General features: G+C 41.2%; 3 protein-coding genes across 6 annotated transcripts in view; 2 read left to right on the top strand and 1 right to left on the bottom strand.

Moving 5' to 3' along the window:
• The window catches only part of STOX2 (storkhead box 2), a 337882-nt gene that overhangs the window by 12138 nt on the left and 303240 nt on the right, over nucleotides 1–22504 (top strand). The gene's annotated exons all lie outside the window — the stretch shown is intronic.
• On the top strand, nucleotides 2997–6389 carry ING2 (inhibitor of growth family member 2). Of its 2 annotated transcripts, XM_042467229.1 has the most exons (3): nucleotides 3030–3083; nucleotides 3937–4155; nucleotides 5656–6389. In XM_042467229.1, the coding sequence occupies exons 2-3, from the start codon at nucleotides 4080–4082 to the stop codon at nucleotides 6324–6326; spliced, it is 747 nt and encodes a 248-aa protein (XP_042323163.1). In that variant the 5' UTR covers nucleotides 3030–3083; nucleotides 3937–4079; the 3' UTR covers nucleotides 6327–6389. The 2 variants fall into 2 exon arrangements, with proteins under 2 accessions (XP_042323165.1, XP_042323163.1); XM_042467231.1 differs by lacking the exon at nucleotides 3937–4155 and having other exon boundaries at nucleotides 2997–3083.
• LOC121930632 overlaps nucleotides 11031–22504 on the bottom strand; it is a 63145-nt gene continuing 51671 nt past the window's right edge. For all 3 annotated transcript variants that reach the window (XM_042467219.1, XM_042467220.1, XM_042467221.1), the window contains 6 exons: nucleotides 21629–21789; nucleotides 19719–19873; nucleotides 17409–17615; nucleotides 16101–16195; nucleotides 13638–13759; nucleotides 11031–11673 (listed from right to left, as the gene is read on the bottom strand). In XM_042467219.1, the coding sequence (XP_042323153.1) occupies nucleotides 11435–11673; nucleotides 13638–13759; nucleotides 16101–16195; nucleotides 17409–17615; nucleotides 19719–19873; nucleotides 21629–21789 (979 nt within the window). In that variant the 3' untranslated portion in view covers nucleotides 11031–11434. The remainder of the gene's footprint in view (nucleotides 11674–13637; nucleotides 13760–16100; nucleotides 16196–17408; nucleotides 17616–19718; nucleotides 19874–21628; nucleotides 21790–22504) is intronic.

Here is a 22504-nt window from a genome sequence, read left to right as displayed (position 1 = left end):
TCTAACTATAAAGACCCACTTAATCAATGGAACTTTATATCTATCTACTATCTACTATCGATCTATCTATCTATCTCCTAGTGTGGGACCCAAGGTGGCTTACAAAAATTCTAAGAGAACAAGAAAAGCCGAGATGCTGGACAAGGGGGGATTCTGGGAGCTGTGTCTATGTGCCTTCAAGTCCTCTGTCAGCTTATGGCAACCCCATGAATTTGATAGGGCTTTCTTAGGCAAGGAATACTCAGAAGTGGCTTTTGCCAGTTCGTTCTTCACAGAAATATAGCCCACGGCATCTGTAGTCTCCCAAAATGAACATTCCCCAGTGTTGCATGCAGTAAACACCATCTATGTCTTCCTCTGCAAAGTTCATACCAGCACCTGAGTTCCAATTCTGCTCTTATTTTGAACGCCAGACTCTATTATTTGCCCTCTTGAGGAATTGTTTTGGTTTGCCGTTGTGTTCGCCTTCAAGTCATTCCAAACTATGGCGGCCACCCTAGAATCTATCATGGGGGTTCTTCTTGGCCCCACGGATCTTCAGAAGTGTTGGCATTGCCTTCCTCTGAGGCTGAGAGAGTGTGACTTGCCCAGGGTCACCCAATGGGTTTCAGTAGCCAGCGAAAGCGAACCCTTGCCTCCAGAGTTGTAGGCAAAGTTTTCGACAACGGAAAGGTGACATGACAAACTACAGTTCCCAGAATTCCATAGCCTTGGTGCCTCTGGTGCCACAACAACAAATCCCATACTCCCAGTTCCCAGGATTCCACAGCCTCTGACAAAGAGGACCAAAGGGCTTCCACAAAACTACAGTTCCCAGGATTCCATAGCCTTGAGCCATGATGGCAGTTAAAAGCAGTGTCAAAGTGCAGGATGCTGGAATGTGGCTACAGCATGAGATTCTGGCTGCATCCACACGGCATAATTAATCCAGTTTGGGTCCCCCTTTTAACTGCCACATGGCTCAAGGCTATGAATCCTGGAACTTAGCTCTGTGGACCATTCAGCCTCGTTTTGTCAAGAGAGCTCTGGTGCCACAAGAAACTACAATTCCCAGAAGGCATAGCACTGAGCCATGGATGTTAAGGGGGGGGGTGTTCAAACTATTTCTCGCTTTGCTACCCCAAAGGCCTTCCTATTGCAAGCAAGGCAAAAGCTCTTCCTTCCCCAGGCCATTAGAACCAACCCAAGGGAGGAGGGCTGACGGCTTCTTTCTTCCCATTGGTCAGCTTCGGGAGAAAATTTGCATATTACAAACAAGTCACGGTGTTTAGGGCCTCAAAAAACGACCCTGTGATCAAGATTACAAGACTACCGACACGGTAGACATTTAGGAGATGAAAGGTTGGGACCCTCAGTGATCCATGGACGATTGATGGCCTTTTCTCTTTTCTCACTGTAACCTGGAGTAACGCTGTTTACAGGATATATAATCTGACGTGAGCGGGGAAGGCCGTAAGTGGCGGCGTCCCGAAGACCTCTGCCTCTAGGCTACGCGCGGAGACGCTGTTCCTCAGGCCTCTTGGCCCCTGCCTAGGGGAAAGTCCCCGACCTTTGGCAGAGAGTGCCGCGCGCTCCCGGCCGCGCAGAAGACCCCCCCCCGCCGCCTCACCACTCCTTCTTCCGCCAAGAACCCCCGGGCCGAGAGGTGAGCGCGGGAGGAACTCGTCGCCCACGCCCCATAGTCACGCAGGTAGTGCGCAGGCGCGGCTCCTCCTCCTCCTCCCAGGAGGCGGTTTACCTCGCTGAGCACAAAAAAGAACGGGGCTCATTCTCGGACCCCCGGCCCTTTTTTATTCAAAATGGCTGACGCTCCTAGAGTCCACTTTGAGACTCGGTTCTAGGGAATTCTGGGAAGTGTCGTTTTCCCTCAGACATTTAGCCTTCTCTGTCACGGGCTTTGTGCCACAACGAATTACGCTTCCCAGCACTGAGCCAGGGCATTTAAAACGGGTTCCAGAGCTCTCTGACAGAGAAAGGTTAAACGTCTCAAAAAATCAATTCCCAAATCCCTAAACGTCGCACAGGAACCACACTCCCGAGAATCCCTAAAGTCTCGATGAAACTACAGCGCCGAGAAGCCCCTAAACGTTACACGAAACTACAAACTCCCAGACCCAGATTCCGTAATTCTGGTGCGTGCTTTAACTGCCGATTCAGTGTGTGGGATTCCTGGAATTGTAGTGGCACTACAGCTCCTCAGGAGACATAGTCCCCAGGATTGAGCTGCCACTGAGACAGGGCAGTTAAAACTACAACTCAAACTGGAGACACGCCGGCTCTTGGGAGGACCAGTGGTTCATTTATCTCACAAGGTTTGCTAAAGAATGAAAACTACAAACTCAACTACAATTCCCATGATGCCAGGGAAGGGGAAAAGAATCCATCTGAGCAGAGAGGTGAGAGAGGAGCCTTGGAGGGAAAACCCCGCCCCTCCGACGTCCTTTCAATCCAGGGCCAATGGCGTCGGCCGCGCGGGGAAGGCGGGAGAATGCGAACCGGCCGCGCCTTATGGACATTGGCCTCGCGCATGCGTGCTCGGAGAAAAGAAGAAAAAAGAAAAAGAGGGGGCGCGCGCGCGCGCACGGAAGAGGAAAGAGGCGGGGAGTTCTAAGTGGAAGAGGAGGCGGAGAGGAGAAAGGAGTCTCTTCTTCCTCTTCCTCGGATTGAGGCGTCCTCTCGCGGACCCCTATCCCCCTCCTCTCCCCCTGCGAGGGGCGTCCTCGCGCGCGCGTCATGATGCTGGGTCGCCGGGGCAACAGCCGGGAGGGGCGGGCGGGGCTGTGGCGGCGGCGTCGTGGTCTCCCCGGCGGCGGCGGCGGCGCTTGCTGCTGGGTAAACGCTGCTGGGGCCTCCGCGGGGGGAGCGGTGGGCGTGCGGGCTGCGGAGGGGTGGCCGGCTTCCCCTGCGGAGGAGGAGGCGGAGGAGGAGGCCTCGGAGGCGGCGGCGGTGAGGAGGAGGAGGAGGGGGGTGTCTGAGCGGTTCCTGGCCCGCGACGTGTGCAGGACTACCTGATGTGGAGTCCCTGCCGCTGGACATGCAGAGGCTGGCACTCGCTCTCAGGGAGGTCGACACGCGCTGCAGGGGTGAGGCTCGAGGTGGAGGGGGGGTGGGTATGTGTGTGTTGCGGGGTTGTGAGGGGGCGGTGTCTGTGGCGATGTTGTGGTGTGAGGGGGTTGGATGTGTGGATTCGGGGTTGTGGTTGTGGGGGGTTTATATAGGAGGTGGTTTGGTGTGGGTGTGGTTGTGAGGGAATTGTGTAGGTGGTGGATTGGAGGGTGGTGGGGGGGGTTGTGTATGGGATGCTGTGGTGGGTGGAGGTGTATGGGGAAATTGTGTGGGTGGTGGTGTATATAGAGGGGAGTTGTGTATGTGGGGGTTGGGATGGGAGGGCAAGGGTGGCTGGGGGTTGTAATGGTGGATGTGGAGGGGTTGTGTTTGTGGAATTGAGTGTGTGGTTTGTGTTGTGGGGTGATACTGTCCAAAAAAACACCCTTTTCTTCCTTGAAAGTGGAGAGATGGTGAACTTTGACCCCCCTCCCATCTGCGCCCCACTTTTGCTGGTGGGCCTGATTTGGGCTGCATCCACACTGCAGAAATAACACACCACTTTAACTGCTGTGGCTTGGGGCTGTGGGATTCTGAGAATTGTAGTTTTGTGGGACATTTTGCCTTCTCTGCCAGAGAGCTCTGGTGTCACAGCAAACTACAATTCCCAGAATTTCATAACATTGAGCCATGGCAGTTAAAGTGGTGTCAAACCTTATTATTTCAGCAGTGTGGATGCAACCTTTGGGACTTTTGGGGGAAAGGGAAGAAGGGTCAGCTTTGGTTTTCCCTCAAGCCCACCCCCCCACACACACCCCTTTCCCCACATATTGAATCAACCAAAAAAGTTCCCAAATGTTAAGATCTCCCTACTCACACCCTTCTATACAGACCACAACAAGGTAATATGGTGCCTTGTGGCTGCGGCTGTGTGCCTTCAAGTCATTTCCGACTTAGGGTGACCCTATCATGAGGATTTTGACAACATTTGTTCACAAGAGGTTTGCATTGCCTTCCCCTGAGGCTGAGAGAGTATGACTTGCCCAAGGTGGGTTTCATGGCCAAACAAGAAATCGAAGCCTGATCTCAAGAGCCATAGGAGTCACCAAGGTATCTTGGTCCTTTTTCAATATATATATATATATATATATATATAGTTGATGTCTCCTTAAAATATTAAAGTTGATTTTGTTTATCAGATGGCATACAAACAGTCACTTGAACTTGTGTCTTTGTGTGTGTCATTCAGCTCTCAAGCAGGGTTGACAGGCTTCAGCTGGACAGGTAGGCACAAACCAGGATCCTGTTTATCTCCTATCAGCATATTGTGCCCTTAATGAGCAGACTACCTCTTTCATATTAATGGCTAGGAACACTACCTTAACAGCATATTTGCAGGTATTGTTTTAGTAGCAGTGTATACAACATGAGTGGGCTGGGGAGAGGTTAACTCTGGGCTGATACAGCATACAAAAATGCAATGTAGTGTACCTGATATTCAGGCGAGGATGAGGTTTCCCCTCCCAACATATAAAGTTAATAGTAGCTTCCCTTTGAATGCAGAACCAAAGAATTTACAGTGTTCATATTGAGAATTAAAGACAGCTTGCCTTTTCATATTTCATATAGAATGAGTGGCGTAGTGGTTTAAGTGTTGGACTACAATTCTGGAGACCAGGTTTGATTCCCTGCTTGGTCATGAAACCCACTCTGTCAGCCTCAGAGAAAGTCAAACTACCTCTGAACAAATCTTGCCAAGAAAACCCCATGGTAGGGTCGCTGTGTCAGAAATGACTTGAAGGCACACATTACACACAAGGAGAAGGGAGAAAGGACAGAAGGACCATCTCTTTTTTGTTTCCCCTCTACAACGTCATCTTTGTTACTGTTGTTGAACATTTTTCCCAGTGAGAGTTTGTGCACTCAGACAAGTATGGGCAGTAGAAACTGCAGATCATTTCCCTGGGAAGGAAAAGCTTTGATTCCTTTTAGAATTCAAAAAATTACTCGGGACACTTGGCATTTCCTTACAGTCCAAGCTAGAAAGAATTAAATTACACTAAAATCAGTAAGATTTACCCTGAGGAAATGTGCTGAGCCCCACTCCCAGCCTGAAAGATTCCTGCTACTGGCACCATAGCCCCTTAGGTTTTGGGAGGCCTAGAGATATTTGTTTTACTTTGGCAGAGATCCTGCACACCTAACCTCTGCAGACATGGGGGGGCCGACTGTATTAAGACAAGGCATACCTTTGGTTGCTGAACATTTTTTCTCCTTTGCTATCTAAAGCACCCTCACCCAAATCCCAGAGCAAGTCACACAATTATGCCTGCTGGTATCATTTCCTTTTGCTTCATCCTTTCCTTCCTTTGTTAAATGCTCCTAGGTTTTACCCTCAACTTATCCACAAGTCATATCAGAATGCATAATTTTGGCCCCAAACCCTGCCCTCAATTTATACATGAGTCAATTCATACATGAATATATACAGTATATGCTGTATTAAATAGGATGCATTGTGTACTGTTAAAAATGTCTGTCAACTTGCCGGCAATGTTTTTAGAAGTTCTAGTTTGTGATACAGTTGTGTTGACTATTTCTTCTTGACAGAAGCATTAAAAGAAATTGATGAAGTATATGAAAAGTACAAGAGTGAAGATGATCCTGCTCAGAAAAAGCGTTTGCAACAGCATCTTCAGAGAGCCCTTATCAACAACCAAGAGCTTGGGGATGAGAAGATCCAAATTGTTACTCAAATGCTTGAGTTAGTGGAGAACAGAGCCCGGCAAATAGAGTCCCACTCCCAGTGTTTCCAAGAGTTGTCAGATACTGAAAAACCCATTGAAAAGTCAAAAGTAGATCCATGCCAGCCGGAAAGATCTTCACGAAGGCCCCGTAGACAGCGTACAAGTGAAAGCCGTGATATTTGCCATATAGCAAATGGAATGGATGAGTATGATGACCAACCACCTAAAGAAAAGAGGTCTAAATCTGCTAAGAAAAAGAAACGCTCTAAAGCTAAACAAGAAAGGGAGGCTTCACCAGTAGACTTCGCAGTAGACCCTAATGAGCCAACTTACTGTCTTTGTGACCAAGTGTCTTATGGAGAAATGATAGGGTGTGACAGTGAACTGTGTCCCATTGAGTGGTTTCATTTTTCATGTGTTGGACTCACTTACAAACCAAAGGGGAAATGGTATTGCCCCAAGTGCAGAGGAGACAATGAGAAGACTATGGAAAAATGTACAGACAAATCCAAAAAAGATAGACGATCGAGGTAGTCAATGTTCTAAATGCACTGAGAGCTGTGTCATTTTTATTAAAAAAAACTGTTTAATAAGCAACTAGTATTTTAGAATAATGCATAAAACTATGCAATGATTTTTAAAGTCTACAGAACTAAATGGATTATTAATAGCTGTTGGTATTTTGTGTGCTTTGAATATTCTGCACTAAATAACCAAATTCTTCAAGCAGGGTCACATAGCAGCAGCACAGGCGGAATTAAAGATTCTTGGTCCCTCAGCCTTTTTAATTGTAGAATTATGGCAATACCTGATGAGAAAGAACTGAAGGGATAATCATGTTAAGACTAGTGTGTCAGCATCTATTTAAATTGTAACTTTAGTCTATTATGGCTTGTTCTGTTAGTTCTATGACTATATTAGTTGTCAGGCTGCTATAAATAACATTTTGAACTGGGGCCTACAGTCTGACTACATTTTAAGTCTTACAAGGTGAAAAGCCAGACTTCTTTTTCCCTTTAATGTGATCACTATATGTGTTAACTTATTTTATGTTCCTTATGGTGAATCTAGGGTCCGTTTTGGAAAAACATTTTAAACAGTGAAATACTGATGGCTAGAAGAGGTCATTCAGCATTATAAAGGCAGTCCTGAACTGAGGCTGCTCATTTTTCCCATTTTACTGCTTGGCTTCCTAATTCCTGTTGTGCTATGTTGCTGTTGACGCCTTAGATGGTAGCAGGAATACGTAATAATGTTCAAAGAGGTTCAGAAATGCATATGTAGTATACTAACTGTCAGTCTGTGGATGGTTATAGATGTTTACTGGGATTAGCATGTTAACAGGTCTTCCTGCTTTCCAGGCTCTTAAAGCTGAGCAAAGTGCAGTAATAGTTTTTTAAAAAAACTCACAACTGCTCCCTTTTATAAGAGGTAACAATAGATGTAGGTTTATTAAATGAAGTGTTCTTCTCTAATCACTTTTTTTAAAAAAAAAAATCTTACACATAAGGAACCAGAACATAATAATTGAAGTTGTTTCAATATCATGCATTATTTATTGATGTAGTACTTCATGCCAGGTTTGATGATAAAAAGCTTTTGGGCTGGTTGACTAACATAGTGCTACACTATTTTTCAAATAATAAGCAGCCCTCTCCAAGAGGTAAGAGGGTTCCCTTTGCATTTAATTGATATTTAATATGCATGTGAGGCAATAGCAATGTAAACGAGAGAGATAAATGACCCAAGAACAAATTCTAGTATTGAATTTTTGCTTCTACAACAAAAGTAATGACAGTGTCACATTTTTTTATTTAATGTTGGAAAAGTTCTGATTACAAAAAGGCTTTTGATGACAAACTGGCCCAGATACTTTGCTTTAAATGAATAAAGGCATTTAGCAAGAATGAGAAATAGTATATGTGAGAATCAATATACTACCCTGCTTAACTGGGAATGGCTGTTGTAACACATCTGGATCACCAACTGAAGTGTTACAACTCTGCTCTGTAAAGGTATAAGGTGCCTGTTTTATGCATGTATTTTTATTTTTAATGTCTATTTGCTCCTTTCCCTTGTGTTTTAAACCAAATCATGCAGTGGTCAAGAAAATTAAGTTCCAAACTATTAACTTGACCCAGGAAAAGAGGGCATGTGATGTACAGTAACTTGATTCCAGTTAATTGAGTCAGACTTGGAAGAGTCACTGGCCTAGTACATGCTTAAGACCATTCTCCACATTGTTCATAAGACTTGTATAAATTCAGTACTGTTTGCAAGCGCAGTAATTCTGCAACAAGGTAAAGGTGTGCATTTAGTATCTGCCCAGATCCTGAAATGGGAATATCCTGACAAGTGGCTGCAGTTCCTGCATCTTCAATGCTTCCAATTAAAACCTGACTCTCAGTCCTACCATAGTAAAATGTTTCCCATTTTTAAGAGACTGTCATTGCTGTGAAGTTCTGTTTTGATTTTAAAATAACTGCTTGCTGTGATTTGACAATCTCCCTGTTGATTCTAAATTTTATAAACCTAGGCACATGCAGATGAGAAATGTGCCACTAGAGTGTAGAGTGTAACAGTTACTGGGGTCTAATCTTTCACATTCACTGGCTTAGGAATAAAAACCATTTTGGTTGTAAAAAAAAAAATAGAACAGAATGTTTGTTATATTGGCCTTTTAAAAAATAATGTCTTCCTTGGCTTACATCCAAAGAGTCTCTGTATATTACAGAAGATGCTGTGCATTTGCAAGAAGGCAGTCCAATTTTTTCCTCTCATATTATATTCTGTTTTGTTATGGAAAATTCTATTTCAGGCCATACCTTTACATGTATTTAGGTTGAGCTGTGATGACTGAAAAGCCCTAGCAGATGCATAAATCATTCAACTCCTACCCCTCCTCTTTTCTCTCCTTTGTTTGGCAACTATCTTGAACAATAGCCAATCCCACCCACCCCCAGTATGATAAAATACTGAGAAATAGTTAATATGGCTATTGACATCCTGACTTTCTTGGCTGTCTCTGTATGATTTGCTCAGACGTGTTCAGATTCTATTTTGTGATGATGATAACTAGGAGTCCTGCAACTAACATGATCCACTGTAAGACTTGAGTGAAAGCAACAAGCAGTAGTGGGGAGAAAGCAAGCAGCAAGTGTAATTTAGGTCAGTGATTCTCAAACTTTGCTTCTTTGGTCTTTTTGGACTTCAGCTCCCAGAAGTCCCGCCAACTTGGCCAGTGATCAAAGATTGTGGAAGCTAAAGTCTTCTGGAGGACCACAGGTTGAGAACCATAGATTCAGATAATTCAATGTGTTTTATACTATGGTATACTGTACAAAGTTTGTTACATAAACTTCTTTTAAAGTTATCTGTAAATACACTTTAAGGGCCAAAGCAGACAGGGAGGAAGAAGTGGCTATAAGCTACTCCAGCCCAATCACCTCGGGGCTGCAGCGAACACATGCCACAGCCCCAAATAGGAGTGGAAAAGATCTCCTTTTGGGGCTGGATTTGGGCTGCCTTAGGTGGCCCAAGGCAGCTTCCGGGCGCTCCAGGGGCATCCGTCGTGTAAATACCACTCCCCCAGAGCAGTAACTAGTTCATTTATGAAAGGAATAGGTTGTAGCAAGTCAGTCACACTATAGTTAGAGCAATTGGAGTGACAGCGTTACTGGTGAGGTATTGTTAACTGCCCTTGAGTCGGCCCCAATTCTTGGGGATTCTGTGGACGAGGCATCTCCAAGTCCTCCATCCTCCACTGCTCTCTTTAGGTCCTGCAAATTCAGGCCCATTACCTCCCTGATTGAGTCTATCCATCTGGTGTACAGTTGCTCTCTTTTTGCTGTCCTATACATTCCCATTATTGTCTTTTCAAGTTAATTATGACTTCTTGTGATGTGACCGAAGTACAACATCTTCAGTTTATCATCTTGGCTTTCAGGGAGATTTCAGGCTTGATCTGATCAAGGACCCATTGGTTTGTCTTTTTGGCTATGGTATTCTCAGCACTCTTCTCCAGCACAACATCTCAAGTGAGTTTATTTTCCAGCACCACATCTCAAGTAAGTTTTATTTTCTGTTAGCTTTCTTCACTGTACATGGTGATGGGGAATAGTGGCTTAGATGATTCTAACTTTAGTGTTCAGTTATATATCTTTGCACTTTAAGATACTGTCTAGTTCTTTTCCATTCATAGCAGCCTTCTGATTTCTTCACTGCAGTCTCTGTTCTGCTCAGGTTTTGATCCAAACTATTTCAATTTCTTACCTAGATTGAATGTATTTAGATCTTGCATGGTTATTTTTGTTTGCTTTATGTTCAGCATTAAACCTGCTTTTGTTCTTTCTCCCTTAGTAATTGTTCCAAGTCTATGATGCTTTCTACTAATATTATGAGGTCATAAGCATATCTTAGGCGGGTTACAGACCGCCGAAATGCGGCGGTCTCCTGCCACCGCCGGTTGCAGCGTCCAGGAGCCGCAGCGCCCAAACCGTGCGGGTCCCAGACACTCCGAAGAAGGAGCACAGAAATCGCACTCCTTCCTGGGCCCCGGAAAAGACGTCGTGAGGTGCTAGACGTGCACTCGTCACTTCCGGGGTGCCACGTGTGGACGCAGAGCATCTGTTACGTCAAAATGGCGGCGGCTGTGTGGAACGGCTGCCACCATTTGTTACGGACTCTGAGACGCCCCTTTTTCAAAATGGGATGTCCTAAGGACGTCCCTTATGGTGGTCTGTAACCCGCCTTAGATTGTTGATGCTCCTTCCTCCTATCTTCGCCTCCTTCAGAGTCTAAGCCTGCTCTTTGTACGATATTTTCTGCATATAAGTTGAACAAATATGGTATACTTCATTCCTGCCTGACCCTTTTGCCAATTGGCAACCATTTTGTTTCTCCATATTCTGTTCTATCTGTAGCCTCTTGTCCTAAGTACAGATGTATCATCAGGACTATCAAACTTAGTGGCACTTCCATGTCTTTAAGAGCATTTCTTAGCTTTTTCATCATCATTTATGTAGTCCAAGGCATAAAGATGTATCAAGATATACAACTGAGCACTACAGTTAGAATTGTCCAAGCCATGGCATTCACCATCACCATGTATAGATGTGAGATGGACGGTAAAGGCAGTGGACAGTACATCCATCAGCTCATGTGAGACATGGTGCTGGGAGAAGAGTGCTGAGGATACCCTGGACAGCCAAAAAGACAAAACAAATGGGTCTTAGAACAAATTAAGCCTGAATTGTCCCTGGAAGCCAAGATGACAAAACTGAGACTGTCATACTTTGGTCACATCATGAGAAGCCACGAATCATGAGAAAAGATAATCTAATGTATTATTATAACACATTATAAAATAAATTATATTATAAAATATACTTTTATATTATTATTATAAAAGATAATAAAAAGTAGTATATATATAAAGAGAGACTGCATGCCAGATGGCTGTAAGTTGGGAATGACCTGAAGGCACACAATAACTATTGTAGGATTGTCGCTACAAACTATTTTTAGTGGCTTTTCCCCATCCAAATGTGTTATGTGTTATTTTTTTATAAATCAAAATCAACATATGTAATACATTTTCATTTGCTTATGCCTGGTTTCTCATTTTGCTAAAAATGTGGTTTTTAAGCAACTTCATACTCTTCTTCACTGCTTGATGATTCTTCTCCAAATAAATCTGTTCCTGTCAAAAGTGTAGCAGTGTTGAGGCTCAGCATTTTCAAGGTGATAAGAGTAGGGCTGTCACTCAAGCCTAAAAGAATTGCTTTTCTATCAAAGGCAACTGTCATGCAGGAGATTTTGCTGTCTGGTGTAAAGATGGATATAACTTTGCCACTTTCCAAGTCCCATAGACTGACCTCACCTAATGGAAAAAAATGTACTGTACATAATATTCCATTGTAAACTTTTCTTCTTACTTGAATTACTTACTCTACTTACTAACAATGGTTAAATTCATAGGCACAAAATAGAAAGCAATATTTCTGTATGGATTTGAACTTAATGCAAATGCAACACAAACAAATGGTGTAGATATCGAGAACAGGTTTGATGGGTTTTTAAAAATATTACTCAGTCACAATAGTTATATGACTAGGATGAAAGAACTTAAAATTAATACAATAACTCACCCAATTATTGTTTTTAAAATATATCTAGATAAAACATCTTAATTCAAAAAAGAAAAAACACCTAATTTATAGTTGAGAGATTGGTAATTTGAATTCTGTTTTCTCCCCTTTCTTGCTTTGCTCTAACTAAAGTTTGTTAAGGTCCAAGTCATGCAAAATATAAGTAGAACTAATCTATTAATTGTCCCTAAAGCATGGTCTGAAGTGAACTGGCAATCCATGATAGTAAATTAATTCCTGGTAGTTTTAGTAATAGCTATGGCTTGTGTGATATGAGTGTCATGACAAACTCTGATTAGAATAAACCAGGACTATTAATAATGAGAGAGTCTATAAGCGTGCTATGCATTCCCAACCTTCAAGCCATAGTCTGAAGACTGGATTTTAAAAAAAATAAATAAATCTTTTAACTGAATTAAAATAGGAAGGAGTGAGCAACTTAGATCCCAACTTGTTTCCCAGCAACTTTCCATCTAGCCACCTGATCTCTCAGTCCATGACTACTTGCATTTCAGCTGTTCTCTCCTGTGGTTGAGAGATCAATGTGTGCCATAGGGAGTGAGCAACTGAAATGGAAAAGTGGAAGGCCTTGTCAAAATATTAGTTCTAATGGTTTTGAAAAGCTCATTGTATGTTCCAAGAATCAGTAGACCCAGTATTTCAGACCCAGCTGGTATTTCAGTTGTTTTTTATTTAAAGTATGTCCCCTGTTTATCCCTGTTTAAGTTTTTTAAAAATACTTGCCATATGGCTACAGGATTACCCTTTTTCAATTAGCTTCCATTAGGTGATGCTGATTAATAGGACAGTGATGTAGGCTAATTGAACATTAGTTCAATTACATGTTAATTAGATGATACAGACTAGATGAATATTAGTTTGATTATTGTGATAATATATCAAATTTAAATTGTCCTCTCAACTGAAGTATTGAAAAAAATAATGGAAATAAGATTATTAATTCTATGGAACAGTGGAGCTTTTTTTAAAAAATGAAGATAATGGGTCTTCTTTCAGAATTTCCTGTAGTCTGAATTATGTTTCTCAAGTCTCTGTTACACTAGCCTAAGTCAGTTTTTGGAGTGGTATGCACCCATTGGCAGGAAGATGGAAGAGGCTGTCTCCATCATTAGAGAAAGCTAACCTGCTGGTTCTTGAGCAGCAGAGATGTTGGCAAGAGAGCTTTCTCTTGACAGAGATGATTTCCTACATATATTCTCTCCCCTTGTTGCTGCAGTACCCATAGCTTTAACAATTACTTTGCGCTATGGTGCGTCCATCAGATATGGCAGCATAGTTATGCCAGCCACAGGATTGCAGCCTATGTTTTCCGTATCCTTGCCCCATTCGTCTGCCTAAGCTAGCTCCAAGACAGCATAATTCTGTGGTATCACTATTAATGAGGCAAACATCTATTTAATGAATTTACTGAACTGTAAGAAGCCCAGGATTATACCCAGACACAGGGTGAGACCTGGGTCCAATTTAGAGATTGTTATAACCTTCCAAATCTTCCAGAAACAGTTTAAGTTATAATATACTGATTATCATAACAATTAGTATGATGAATCCCTCTCCCTCTCTCTCTTTCTCTCTCTCTTATTGTAATAAAAATAATGGCTGAAGGTACTGAAGGTGCATATTTTCAAGCCCCCCTTTTCCAAACAATCCACATCAGAACAAATTCTTAGCAAACCTGCAAGGAGGACAGCCTTTGAGTCATCTAATATGTGCAGTTTGCTGTTCACACTCAGATGAAGACCTTCATAACCTTGAATTAACTTGTGTCTGTGCTTAAATGGATCCCAAAGCTTTATCCTAGGAATTATGAAAAGCAAATATCATCAGCTGTATTTTTAAAATTCATCCTTCATTCTAACACTTAAAACTGGATCACTCTTTCAAGTTCTCTTTGTTTCAAAGTGTTTCTTTGCACATTTCATGTTGTAACATGTTGTAACAAAATAATGCCCAGCATAGACATAGTAATTATTCAGGAAATGGCACAAAAATCAACAAGGAGTATGTCTCATCATACAGATCAGTTTACTTAACAATACAAGGTCATATCAAGTGAAGAAACTTGGGTCACAAGTGCCCTGAAGCTTATCAAGACTAATCCTGAACAGCTCTGCAACTGAATGATAGATGACTGTCAAATCCTTCTTGAGCATGTAAATTAAAAACATTTCCAACACGGTGGGGAGTAATTGTGAGGGGCTGGGTGGGTGGGTGGGTGGGGGTTACATTTACTATAATAATGGAGTCTGGGGATTGCACCTTTTCATTGTTACCTCCTGTGTCTCTAAGGCCATCCCCAAAACCCAAGACAGAGTTTTGGCTCTTAAATAGCCTATGACCTCCCCCCCCTTGCAACCTTTGGGGTTTTTGTTGTTGTGTGCCTTCAAGTCATCTGACTTGTGGCAACTCTAAGTAACCTATCATGGAGTTTTCTTGGCAAGTTTCTTCTGAGGGGGTTTGCCATTCCTATCCTCTGAGGCTGAGAGAGTGCGACTTGCCCAAGATCACCCAGTGGGTTTACATGGCCAAGCTGGGATTTGAGCCCTGATCATTAGAGGCCTTGTCAAATACTCAAAACTACTACATCATGCTGACTTTCAACCTTTGGGGTGCTAGTGACCATTTTACTACATTAGGCATTTTTGGCTGCCACTTTCACCTTTTAAAAACATGCATAGGCCTTTTAAATGGAATCATGAAATGACTGGGCTTCCTTCCAGTTGCTTGCTGTTCTGAAATAAGGTCTGTATCTGCCAAATGAAAGCTAAGAGTCTAAGATAGTGGGATGGGTGGAAACACCTGAACGTACTATGGCAAAATGATCAGCAGCATGAACAGATTTTAAAGAGCTTTCAAGGCATATTCCTAATGTATCAAAGGGTATACTAAAGATCTGAAGCATAATTCATATTCTAATGCAATTGCTTAATTTCACATATACCCTTTGTAATTACTTTGATGACAGAGAGTTGTAATCTGTATAAAACAAAGAAAACAATACAGCATCTGCCAGATCCCCTCCTGTAAAATTCTGTAAATGAGGCAGAGGCCTTACACAGTTTAAAAAAAACCCCTCTAGAAGCATTGTGAAACTGGCCAGTTTCAAGGAGTAGTTTCTGGTGCAGCATTGACCTGTACTATTATGGAGAAGACAATATGTATTTGGAATGTGCAGTCCTCTGCCTCTTCCCAAAGTAGTGTCTGGTCATTGTGAACAAGTGCTTATATGACTAAAACAAGTCTGTCTCTTGTTGTCTGTCTTCATGTCATTTGCAACTGATGGCAACCCTATGATGAACCTAGCACAGGGGTTTCTTGGCCAGATTTGTTCAGAGGGAATTTGTCTTTGCCTTCTGAGGCTGAGAGTATGATTTTCCCAAGGGCACTTAGTGAGTTTCCATGCCCTTGGGGAGAGTCAAACCCTGTTCTCCAGAGCCATAGTACAATGCTCAAACACTACATCACACAATAGCAACTGACTTTTTGATGTTACACTTGAAAAATGCCTACATGATATTTCTACCTCTTCCATAAGAAGAAATGGATCTCCTGAAGAGCCCCTATTTGCCTCCTCTATGGCTTAAATGCTCCATGTAACAAGGGTGATCTATGCTGAGCATAAAATGCAGTGTGACAAGCTAGGTGCATCTGTGCACTTGTGAAACAGGAAAGTCAACTGGGAAGCTTTTGACTACCTACATTTTTAGTATCTGTTATGGCAAGAAGTCACACTTACAAATGTATGGAAAAAGACTGACTCCCTTTCTGAATTTATCTTAAACCATAACTGGCCAGGCTAATGCAACCTACGCATAGGTGAAGTCAACACTCAAATTACGCAAGAAAGTCAAATAAAATGCATCCCCCTCCTTAAACTGCAAATCCCAGGATTCCATATGGTGTTGCCATGGCATGTTAACATGGAACATAGCACTGTAACAGTGTAGTATGACCAGGCCCTGAATCAGGTTGGAACATGCACAGGACTGTAAACTGATATGTTTCAAGAAGGGGGAAACAACTGCATTTGTTCCATATAGCATATGAGAAGCTCTCACAGTTATGTGTGCCAATTTGTACTAGAAATGTTGATTGGCCAAGCATAAAGGTAAACACCAACTTTATTAATTTTACTTACTTGTTTTCCAGCATCACTCCAAAAATTATTCTGCTACCATCATCAGTAATGGCTGTACAGCAGACATTTGGCTCATTTTTTAACCTTTTCCTGACCTATATTTTTAGGGGATAAAGAAAAACATTTTACTGTAAAGTGCACTGGTTTAGCACTAACATCTCTTTACTGGGTAACTTACACACCGTACATCCCTGCCTCTGGGGCTACCTTTTTCCATACATGATTTCAGGTGGCTGCCTGGATCAGTGTCTCATTGTTGCTCCTATCCCACCTTTTCAGTGCTGTTTTGATTCACATTCTTGTACCACTTTGGAAGAGCAATGCATGAGGTGACAGTAAAAATCCTGCTCCTAAAAATTCGAAGTCACATCTGGCGGGGGTTGGAAAGTTCCTGATTATTTGTCACTGTTCTCATTCTGAGACAAAATTATTTAGTATTATAGTTATAATGTTTACAATTGCCATTCAATTATTTGAAAAGTATTTTATTTCTCAAGGACAACCAAAACGCTTGCTTTCAAAAGTTACATGTTGGAGACAGACTACATTGGAATTCTACATGCCACTGGTGGTCTTATGTCTACTTCATCCAAATCTCTGTATCCAAAAACCAAGCATAAGGCAGCAGCACAACACTGAACCTGAAGCATATGTGGTTCCTTGACCATTATTTAGTGAAACCATACCTCTTAAAAATAACTGCAAAAGTTACAGAAATTTTTTTATCCCTTGTTAAGTTACAATAGCAATGTAATATAGTTATACTGTCATAATTCAGGAAAGAGAATTAAGGAGTAGTTCCTCATAACTAGTTGCAGTGGGCTCTTGATATCTACTGGGGTTTGGTTCCAAGGCCCCCTGTGGATAACAAAATCCATGGATACTCAAATCATATTAAATACAATGTAAATAAAATTGTGTCCTAATATTTTGGGGAGGGTGTGTGTGTTTGTTTAAACTGTGGATAGTTGAAACCATGGATATAGAATCCGTGGATACAGAGGGCCAACTATACTCCCAAATTCTAGAGACTGGAAACTGGACAAATGTTGGTAGGTCTGGATGCCTGGCTTGAGAAGAACAGATGAGTGGCAGGACTACATTAGGCCTGGAAGTTCTAGAAATGGGAATACTTTGTACTATTAATTCTAAACAGCGATAAGTAAAACCTGACGGAAGTGTAAATCACATTAGTTAGCAAGCCATTTGCAAAGCTCTGGCTGTTCATTGTCATCTTTTTAAAAAGTATACTCCGTAGGAGGAAAGCTGTTTCTTTTCCATTGGAAGAAAATATTTTAGAAGTGATACCTTTCCTGTGTCTAGATTCCATAGTGTTACATAGCTGATTTTCTCATCTTCATTGTAATTACAGACCACTAGGTAATGTCCATCATAGCTTAAGGCAGCATTGTGTAAGAACAGCATGGATTCTCTGCTCTCAAGGGTGTGGAGATGGGACATGCTTTCCAGGCTGAACACTGACAGGTGATGTGCATAATAAGAACACACAGCTACCTACAAAGAGAGTGGGATGCAGTTTAAAACATTTATTGAGCCACAATGAAAAGTTTATTCATTTATCTTCTCCTTGCAACTAGCAGTTGTATAAAACACAGTGACAGTTCTATTCACCAAAAGCCAGCGAAAATGGTTGGAAATACAAAATGAGGTTGTGAATACCAGCCCTTGACGTAGATGCTATCTGCACCACAAGGACTGGGAAAAATCTGCCAATTCCTCCTCAGTCCCAGTTAGCTTCCTTGTGTTGCTCCTTATACCCTCAAAGAAACCTACACTTCTTGGAAGAGGAGGAACGTGCCTGAAATAAAATGGTGCAATACTCCACTCTGTTAACATCTGCTCCTCCATCTGAGAAACCTAAACCCATCTAAAGAACCACAATACTAATGCCTGAAAGACAGTAAGCTACTCAGAGGACAGATTATTGTTGTGATTTCACTATAAGACACAGGTCTGCTCAGATGCTATCACTAGTATTTTTAGATCAATGGTTCCATTGCAGCAGCATTAGCACTTAAGATACTTCAGCCTAAATCCAATGTACGTGTAAATCAACACTTATGTAAGTTTCATTGATTCAAAGGGTTGACTAGTTGAGGACTAATAATTTTACTTTGGGCTAAAAGTGAAAATGATCAGAGCATAAGATAAGCATTTTAAGTATCTCCATGTTATTTGACAGCAAACAAACTTGGAAAGTTAATTTTCTTTGTGTTCTTAAATCTTATTTAATCCACTTAAATTACAGGTTGAGTATCCTTTACTCGCGACCAGAAGTGTTTTGGATTTTTTTAAAAATTTTGGAATATTAAATTAGAGGTTGAAATGTTTTGGACTTAAAAAAAATAATTTTGGAATATTTGAGTATACATAATGAGATATCTTGGAGATGTTCCATAAATGAAATTCATTAATATTCTGTATACACCATATATACATAACCTGAAGGTAATTTTATGCACAATGTTTTTTTAAAATAATTTTTGCATGAAACAAAGTTTGTGTACACTGAAATATCAGAAAGCAAAAGTTTCACTATCTCAGCCACCCATGTGGACAATTTTGAATTTTGGAGTATTTCAGATTTTGGAATTCAAAAAGGAAGGTTAGCACAGTCATAACTGCCAGTTTAATACTGTGGGCATGTTAAAGAGGACTTCCTCCTATGTTGCTCACAGGTTTCTGTAATTACTCCCCATTTAGGATCTGTTATCACTCTCATTGCTATCAGAATGAACTAGCCTTTTAAATTATTTTTATTTAAATTATTTAAATTATTTTTATTGTGATTATCATGGTGTTTCATGGTTTTGTTCAAATTGTTTTAGCTTTAAATTGTTTTAAATTTTTACTGTGGAAAGATTTAAAATGTAAGTTACAAAATATGAATGATACTAATTTCTTGCATATACATAATTATGGCAACACGTCTACAGAGGGAGAGATCAGCTATGTTCAGATTAAAAAATTGGCTGTAAACACATGTAAATTTCCCATTGGAGGAAGTAGATGGACATCTTGCTGATTCCCTCTTGCTGTGTGGCTTCTTTATCCTGTCCTCTGCTCTAGACAGTCTAGAGACTTACCAAGGTGTTTGGCATGAAGCAGCAGAAAGGAAGAGTCAATAAAAATTGCCATTCTAATCCCTCCTCACAGTTCCTTCTACTAACAGAAAGACCACTTCCATTGTAGAGAAGTAATCTTACATTTAATCTCTGGTTTTGAAGCTATTATTATATTTTTGTACATCTAATAAAATATGATGGTGTGCGCAATAAAACAGAATGAACAGCAAAGCCCTGTCTACAGGTTTGCAATGTATAAATAAAGGAGACAGATGAACATCCAGGTTTTTTTTAACTGAAATGCTATCAGTGTTTGATTATGCTCATAATTTATGACTGAGATCAAGAATCACTGGATTTAATTTTAAGATATGCTTGTCTGAGAAGACAGTAACTGCACTAGTTCAGTTTTCAAAAGTTTATAATCTCAAATGGGCATTGTATACCACATCTGTACAGCAGTAAAAGAAATGCAAACTCTTTCTGTGTTTGCCTTTTAAATAAATACAGCACCTAGGATGTTGCCTCTTACCTTTTCATCTCCACTCAGGAGGTACTGATCAATAGCATTGCTCTTCTCTTTAGCTAGTTGTTGCAACATTTCAATTTCCAGTTTTGCAGCCTTCTCCTGCCTCCTTTTCTGTGCAGTCCTTGTTTCATTGCGCTTTTCCCAAGGAAGCCACAATGCTGAGATACAAGCAATACATACATATATAATATCTACTACTAATAGCTTTATATTTTATCATTGACATGGAAGGTTTTAAGTGTTGTAAGCCATCTTGATGTTTAGTTAAGACTGGGTATTAATTTTGCAAACTAGCATTAAAGATGGGAGATCAGCCAAGGATCCAGAATACTGCTCCAGACTTCTCACCCAGAAGCAGGTTCTAGAATGTAGATCGTGGCCTGCAGAATGAAGTAGAACCTCAGGGGTCAGAAACACACTGGAGAAATAATCCAGTTTGAAACCACTTTAACTGCCCTGGCTCAGTGCTAGGGAATCCTGGGAATTGTAGTTTGTTGTGGCACCAAAGCTCTCTGACAGAGAAGGCTAAATGTCTCACAGAACTACAGTTCCTAGAATTCCCTAGCATTGAACCAGGGCAGTTAAAACAGTCCCAAACTGGATTATTTCTTCAGTATGTTTTGGACCACAGATTTCAGGCAGATGTTGAGAACTGCCCCAGCTTCTTCTGGATTTGATTAAAATGTGAAATGGTGTGAAGTGTCATCTGCTAACTGAGGACATTTCACCTCAGATGCCTAGGCAATGGAGAACAGTTGAAAGTAAAGCAGATGATGGAGAGAATATCTCCTAATGGTTTCATGCAAGCTTGAGTCATACAAATGAGTTTCAAGGAACTTCAAAAAATTCCTCTACAAACACCCAGCAGCAGCTTCTGCATCATGGCCTGCAGAATGGAGTAGAACCACTAAAAACTGGAGTACCAAATTCCAAATGAAAAATGATTCAGAAGGATACCATGGTAGTAGATAGTATTGACAGCTACATGGGGACTAAAAAGGAATAATCAGGTTCACATTTTTGCAACTCTCCCAAGGCCAGAGGTGATCATCCATGAATGTAAACAAGGCAGTTTCTGATCCAAATTGGACTGAAATGGATTCAGATAATCATCTTGAACCCAGAGCATCTCTGGAGTTGCCTGACTATTATTTACTTCAGTGATTCCCAATCTCTGGACCTCCAAGTGTTTGGGGCTTCAGCTCCCAGAAGCCTCAGCCATCTTGGTCAGAAGTTTGGGATTCTGGGAACCAAAGCCAAAGCACCTGGAAGGCCAGAGTCTGGGAATCACTGATCTACCTGATCACCTTACCACTGAAAGGCAAATCCAAGACACACCCACGATTGCCTGGGTAAGCAGGATCAAAAATGGACTTTTGAATCTAGCAACTGCTCTGAAAATTAGGTAACTGTCCTAGCTACCTCTGCTTGGTGGATCACAGTGCTTAGGTACAAACTATCCATTTCTTCTTCTGATTAAAAGCATCCCAGATGATGGACAGCATTTACTTAGGAGACACTAGAACTTGTTCAAATGTAACTTCTTTGTTCCCCACTTCTCCATAGTATCCCTCTGAAAACTGGTAATGCTTTCAGATGATAAGATGGTCTAATCAAATTTTTCACTACACCTTCTATCTGTTGTTTTGCATATGCCTGTGTATAACTGTCAGATTCCAAGAATAAGGTTAGGCTCCTGTACAATTTTCACATATTCACCTTTGCTTCATATTGTAAATCAGCTGTATTAAATATGTGGTTTAAGTAAATCTCATGGACTATTCATTCTTCCCTGCAATTACCAAGGAACTGTCTTTATGCTTTGGATACCACTGCTCATCAGTAGTCTTGTACATAAAGATCATTTTCAATTTCAGTAATATAGCCTTGAATGAGAATAAAATTTTTGAAACCTGTAGTTTCTTTAGACAATACTCCTTTGTTTAGTTTCATGTTTTCCCTTGGCAAGGAATGGTTGGGTTGAGTAGCTTTCAAGGCAAGGGTGTCTCTGTATTCTGGCCTTATCCGATCCTTAATAAATCCTGTTTCCAAATTCCATGTGATAAAATGATCTCTGAAAATATATTATGAACCAAACAGAGCAATCAAAACTTGTCTCATATTAATTTTCGAAAGCCTCAAGGCATTTACTGAATTAGTTGTACCTATAGATATACAAATAAATGGAATGAAATCTCTCATATTTTGACAATGTATTCTATTGCTATTCTTGCAATGAAACAGCTTCTATTCTAAACATAATAATTGCAACAAAACAAAGACCATCTGTAGTGGATTGAATCCACAATTCAGCATGTCCAACAGTGCTGGGTGAAACCAATCTTATTCTTCTCTCAGCATTCCTTCCAGCCACCCAAAAATGCTACGCAGAAAGTTGGGGGGGGGGGGGTTCCTGACAAATGGTGTAGTCTATGATCCCAAGGCAAAGGGGTAAGATCCCTGAAAATTAGGAAGTTGCATGTTCCTTGAACACATACCTTTGGGAGAGACAAAAGATCTCTTTCCCTCACAACAGAGCTCACCATTTGCATTGAGATTCCCGGGACTCTCATTGTGTACCATTTCTGGTAATGCAGAATGGCTGCTATGAGGATGTGGAGTTGGGAAGTCTGCTTTCACCAGCCCAGTGTAGCCACATAATTCTGAACTGAACCCATGAAAAACCACTAAATCAAATTATATGAAGAATAAACAAACACAAACTGCCCAAGATTACAAAATCCAAGAAATACAAATCTTGTGTACTCCCCCCCCCCAAATTAATCCAA

The sequence above is a fragment of the Sceloporus undulatus genome, chromosome 5, assembly GCF_019175285.1.
Source record: "Sceloporus undulatus isolate JIND9_A2432 ecotype Alabama chromosome 5, SceUnd_v1.1, whole genome shotgun sequence".
In the NCBI taxonomy this organism is placed as follows: Eukaryota; Metazoa; Chordata; class Lepidosauria; order Squamata; family Phrynosomatidae; genus Sceloporus; species Sceloporus undulatus.
Note: the sequence above shows the minus strand (reverse complement) of the source record. Positions and strands in the feature narration are given on the sequence as shown.